Below are 6230 nucleotides of genomic sequence, written 5' to 3' on the forward strand. Positions count from 1 at the left end.
GGATAGTTAACAATGCTTTCACAGGAAGAGTTTATTGAGAAAAAGTGTGTGTATGTGGGGGGCATTGCCATACCAAAAAAGCAGGATGCAGAGTAGTGTTTACTGCATGACCTTTCCACTAGAAGGCGCCATTGCCTATCTTGTGATCTTTGCTTCCTGTTCTCATCATTAAGAATCTTGAAACATTGTATTAGTCAGAGTCCACAATTTGCATCAAATCTCAGCTCTACAGAGAGAGGCTGTTTCATTGGCCCCAGTATCTACTGCTGATGATCCTGAAAAATGTCTTCCTTAAACATTTTAATAAGCGTCATAGAATGGTTTTTCTTTGACAAAGATAAAAGCTTTTTAAAAGGATCTCAACACTCTGAGAAACCCTGGATTACAATCTGAAAGAAACCAAGAGAATTATGTGTCATAAAACGAATGTATTATCTCAGGATGTGGATGGGATAGGGCAGGTGGGGGGAGCAGGAGGAGGGGAGGGAGTGGGAACTGGGATTGGTATGTAGAGTGAGAAAGGATTGTTTAAAAAGAATAAAAATAAAAAATGGAAGTATCAATAGAAATGATATAAATTATAACGTGTAATGAAATAAAATTTGGGAACCAAGAATTTGAACTTTTGAAATGTAAACTATCCTAGAGAATTCTCATATCAAAATGAAGCTATCAAAATGTGAAGAAAAAATTCAAATCATATTATCAGGCTGAGTTTTGTAAACCACACTTGCTCTTTGAAATTGGGCCTAAGCTCATGAACTCAATGTCTGATACCACCAAATTGAATGTTTTACAAAGCCATTGTTTTAAATACAGGGCAAACAAGCTTGAATTTATGCCCGGGTACATAAATCCCTGTGAGATGTGAGCTAAGGAAGGAGCATGGTAATGACTATATAATTCACCAGCGACGGACTAACTCTGGCCCTGGCAGACACCAGAATCTAGCACTTCCCTCCTAGGGACCAATCAGGGCGGACATTGGGACAGATAATTAACCACAGATAAGTTTCTTATTGTTATGGGTCAGGGTTACATTTAAACCAAATACAGATTAGTAATAAATATGTGTTGCTGAAAGCATATCACATTATTAATATGCAATGAGCTGATAATGTTTAAAAATAATTAAGAAACATTTCAATCTAAACAGGCAACAAGGAAGAATGTTTTACCTGGGTCTCAAGCTAGCTCATGAATATTATATGTCTTTATTTGTAAGCACTGGTTACCTGTAATAACAATTCATGAGCAGTCATCAGAGACAACCAGCACAGATTAACCTGTGTGGGACGAAGGGAGAAGAGCAAGGTAGCAAGATGCCTTTTTGGCACTGACACCTAATTGACTCTGTGACACTGGGCTTCACCAGGGCAATAGGAAGACATTCTCTGCAAAATAAAAACACAAAGAGGAATTATCAATGAGATCTCGTCTTATATCAATAGTGAATAATTTCAGTGTCTGTAGATAGCATGCCCCCTCCCCAGTTCCTAAAATCCTATAAATTACCTGGTCTTTACTGGCATAGTTTTGAGAGAGAGAGAGAGAAAAAAAAAAAAACCAACAAGACAAGCACCAACACTAGGATAATTCTTGAAAACATGCTTTCTTTCTTATTTTAAGATTTGCTAATTTATTGGTATTTATCTATGCGTTGTGCGCCTTTGTGAGATACCAATTGTCACATACACACGGGTGCCTAAGGAAGCCTGGAGAAGGCATTCGATCACTTGAAAGTGCAGGGACAGGCAGTTGTGCGCTGCCCAATGTGGGTGCTTAGAACTGAAAGGGAGTCCTCTGCAAGAGTTGTGAGCGTGCTTAGCTGCTGAGTCATTCCAGCTACTATCTCTTATTTCAAAACATTAAAAAAATTCTGCCTTGTTTTAGAAAACAGTTTTATTTGGTTCTCTTTTACATTCATCTTTGCAGGAAGCAAGCTTAATCTGACAGGCTAGAGTCTGGCAGTCTGAGCCAAGGCAGTACCTCGACTTCCGGGGGAGGAGAGCTCCATTGTTAAAAGCAGCCTGTGAAACACACTGGCCTCCCAGTTTTTCTGTGGGAGATGGAACACGGGCTCACAAGTAGCATCTGGGGAAGTGTCCACTTGCTTCCTTTTTCAGCAGATTGTCTTAACCTCTCTTTCCACTCAGTGGACCACTTTTTCTCCTAAGAAACGTCCCTCCTTTACGAATGGTCTTCACTATTCCATCCACACACCGAACACTGTTTAATGGGCATGAGGCACAAAGGCCGGACATCTATATCATGAGTGTAGTAAGACAGAATCTGAATGTGGGCTCATCTGTAGTGAGACATGACTTCTGAGGACTGAGTTGTCTGCAGGGGCTATGGTGTAAGTTCTCTGCAAGTGACCGGCATGAAACACAGCCGCTCTACAGCTAAACCTGAATTTGGATATGAGCTCCGTTTTACATGGAACTCCATGTTCAAGGCCATGCAGTGTACAGAGGGCATCCTAAACAAGTTCTTGCAGCGCATGGCGGGGTTACTGCGGAATCCATCGGTGTCTAGCAGGTAGCCTGCTTACTGCGAGTGTCAAGTTCCTTCTAATAACAGTATCAGAAACTGGGGCAGAAGACCCGTTATTAAAGGTCTGCTGAAAGCTAGGGAGAAAACGAGAGAAGCCAGCTGGCCTTCCATCTTACCAGCTTTTATGTGTTTTCTTGCTTTTATCAGCCAATGAAACAGTCCATAGACTCTCTGCCAGAAAGAGACAGTGTGTAGGGTTTATTGCACTGTGTCCTGTAAACTGGGGAGGAAGCCAATGGGAAAAAGTCCGGAGGGCTTTGTTTGGAGATTCTGCCTCATAGGTGGTGCTGAGAATTCAGTGTTTCTTTCTTTTTTTGCAGCACAGTGGTGTTAAGTCAGTCCCGCAGGTCCCTATCTTTTTTTCGAAGGCAAGGCAGTCCATTGCACAGTGGCCGTCCAGCTTTGCACACAGGTACGTTCTGTAAACCCCTGCCCTGGCTAGGGGAAGGGAGCAGCTGTTAGTAATCTACTAATCTTTTACTAGGCCAAAAAGTAAATCCTTGATTACTAAATCTGGGGGTGGGAGGAGCTCAGACTCCTGGAAAACCATATGCAATGCCCTTAGAAATCATTTGGGAATGACACAGGCCATCTCTCTGTTCAAATCAGCTAGCTTATACCAAAAGAGAATGTCTCTCCTAGGAAGGTGGCAATCCGCCTTCCCACTCCAATAAACAAACCTTTCCAACAAGATATTTCTTCTTTGTATTTCTAGAAGTGTCTGGTATTATAGACAAAAATTTGCAAAGCAGCCCAAATTAGTTTAAAATTTAAAGACAGTACAAAATATTATAGGCAGATCATCAATAAACAGTGCCCATTATTATATGATCTTAAAGCTTCAGATATAAAGTTAAGCGACAATGCTCTCATTATTGCCACCTGCAGAAGAGAAAAGAAAGCACAGAGTCCAAATAGTTTGTGAGGATGGGAATTAAGATTCAGCCTCAGCTGGGTCTCATGTGTGCCGCCTTCTACTGATTGCTCAGCTCACTCCTGCCTCACTGCCTTGATGACGGTGGTTAGTACACACACACACACACACACACACACACACACACACACACACACACACACACACTCAGCTTACTGAGCTGAGTTCTGGAGTGGGTAAGCTACTGAGCTTCTAAGTCTATGTGTTGACCTGGCTACAGTGAATTCCTGAGATAGATGGAGATGGAGAAGACAGATTGAATCCCTCCTCTATTCTGCATCCATTGTCTGACCTCTATGCATAGAAGGAGGACAAGATAACTAGGAACCTGGTTTGTGAGGGCGAGCACAGCACAGGCTCCGTTCCCTGGTTGCTCCCAAGGGTTCATCTGTGCTTATCCAGAGGCCTTTCTGCACCTCTTAGCTAGAGCGTGGTTTGCCCTGCCACATTTCTCTGTACTCACATTCTGACTTTCAGGGAAATTGTTTTGTGTTCAAGTTCCATGTATATATTCCCTTTTCACTCGTTTAGTTATTATTCCACCATATGGTTTTGAATGGTTTTAGTCTCGCCTGAAAATCTATTTTTTTTTACCAGCAGAAATAATAGACCAATACATTTCCAGAAAATTAAGGACTTGAGTTTTGTGTAACTGAATTAACGCAGCTAGGGACATTGTGTCCCAAGTGGTAAGGACATATTGTCGGGGTCTCTTGCCTCGCTGGAGCTTCTAAGGCTGACACACATACCCAAGAAGGTTAGACTCTTGAGAGCTATGAAGGAAGGCTGGGAAACCTCAGGACACAGGAAACATGTTTGAAGGGTATTTGAGGGGGCCTCGCCAGAAGAACCATTTGGGTGTGAGTTATACTGCACAGACAGACAATTCCTCTTAAACACTCCGAGTCACAAGTGCAAACAAATCAGGATGGTAGTGGTTTAAATGAGGTCATTTCCTATTATATATGAGATTCCAAAGAAAGTTTGGAATAACCTCAGGTAAGATAGTTGAGCCAACTACCAAAACATGGAAAATGTTGATGTTTTCTCCCATTTGAAAGCAGTCACTTTGCCATATGCTGAGATGTGTTGAAGACTTGAAAACTAGAGAAGGGATCTGAAAGATGGAAGGAGTACAAACCCCTTTATAGACCGACTAGAGAAGTGGACTGGGCACTCTAGTTGTTGCTAATCTAAGGCAGTGTAATTGGATTCCTCTGTTTCTCAGCTTGGTGCCTAATTTACCCTGAGACTATCAGAGATCACATTGGTGAGCGATGCGTTTTCCCTGAAGTTAGCTTGCTTTTCCCAAGACAGATCCCGATTAAATTGCCAACACTATCTCTCCAGGGATTTTTCTCTTACCTGGGAAAAGCTGAACAAGGAGAATGAGCCCAGCAACAATTAAGGAAAAGATTCTCATGTCTCTAAGCATCAGTGGAGGAGATGAAGGAGGTTCGGTAATGAAGCCTGGCTACTTTATTGAGAGAGTAAGACCCATTCCGCTGCTCAGAAACAGAACTATTTTCCATGCTCCACTGAGTATCTTATGAGCCAGCAGATCAGATTTTTATCTAAGTCTTTTGTTGGAGACAAGACAGAGAAAGAACCTTGCCTTGTGGCCTGGAACATTCCATTCCCTTTCTTCTTAGGCTTTCCCCATTTCCCTTCATGCTCCATCTTAAGGGTCCCCATTTCCACAAAACTTAAAACCATTCATTCTTCCTGTCTTAAACTTATATTTAATGTACTCTTTTACAAGTTTTATCTACCAGTTGTTAATGAATTGACACCTGGTATAGCGACTTTTAAAATTTGAGGTATAGAATAAATTAGCTATCCCAATAGATATTAAACCTCATAGAAGAAACCAGCTCAATTTTTTTGCTTTTTCCATTAGGTTCTTGCATCAGTGTTGGTTCGTTTTTTTAGTGGGAAGCTGTCTGCTTAGGGGAACTCATGAATAAACAAACAATTAGATGCAAATTATTGTCAAATCTTTCAAGCTTATGCATGTGTAAGGTTTTGAAGACGGTATAACTCTTTAAATTTCTCTCATAATCATTTCTGGTGGAAAAGCTGTGTGTGTGTTTATACTACACAGATATGTGCTACCAACAGACCTTAATTTTGTTCTAAAAGCAAAGGAGCCACTGTAGAGGTTTGTGCAGGATAGTTATCTGAAAGAATAAGAATTAACATCCCCAACAGAGTGAGTGCTTGGCGGAGCAATTCTCACACAGATAATAAACTAATTTATGGGAAATGCCGAGCTGCTGAAAGAATTCAAAAGATGCAATGAAGTTGGGTATACTTTGGGGAAAAGGAAATGTCTAGTTAAGGAATGTAAGTACAATGCATAACCTGTAATTCTTAATGTGGTAGTCTTGGCCCTCAGTGTGAGATACAATGGAACCTTTAAAATTAGGGTTTAAAATCCTGCTGTGATGGCTCAGGAAGTGGAGACAGAGAGTTTCAGGCTAAGTTGGACTGCAGAGTGAGTCCTAGCCTAACCAGACCTCATATTGAGACTCTGTCCCATCAAAACAAAAGTAAAACCAATAGCCAGAGTTTATTATGAAATCATAAAAACGCCCCTTCCTCTCCTCCCTGCTCTCTGGCTCCTTGTTTTCATGAGGCACAGCGTGTCTTTTGCTCTTATCCATGCTCCTCTTCCAGGATGCCATCACTGTGATTTGACACAGCCTGGGAGACCCTCTCTACAGCTGCACACATGTGG

General features: G+C 41.5%; 1 protein-coding gene across 1 annotated transcript; it reads right to left on the reverse strand.

Annotated features, from left to right (window-relative positions):
* Positions 1 to 2851: 2851 nt before the first annotated feature.
* LOC101837850 (beta-defensin 13-like) lies at positions 2852 to 5041 on the reverse strand. Its single transcript, XM_005087639.2, has 2 exons — positions 4856 to 5041; positions 2852 to 2994 (listed from the first exon to the last, which is right to left on the reverse strand). The coding sequence occupies exons 1-2, from the start codon at positions 4923 to 4925 to the stop codon at positions 2852 to 2854; spliced, it is 213 nt and encodes a 70-aa protein (XP_005087696.1). The 5' UTR covers positions 4926 to 5041.
* Positions 5042 to 6230: the final 1189 nt, after the last annotated feature.

The sequence above is a fragment of the Mesocricetus auratus genome, unplaced genomic scaffold (genome assembly GCF_017639785.1).
Source record: "Mesocricetus auratus isolate SY011 unplaced genomic scaffold, BCM_Maur_2.0 Super-Scaffold_100031, whole genome shotgun sequence".
NCBI classification, from domain to species: Eukaryota; Metazoa; Chordata; class Mammalia; order Rodentia; family Cricetidae; genus Mesocricetus; species Mesocricetus auratus.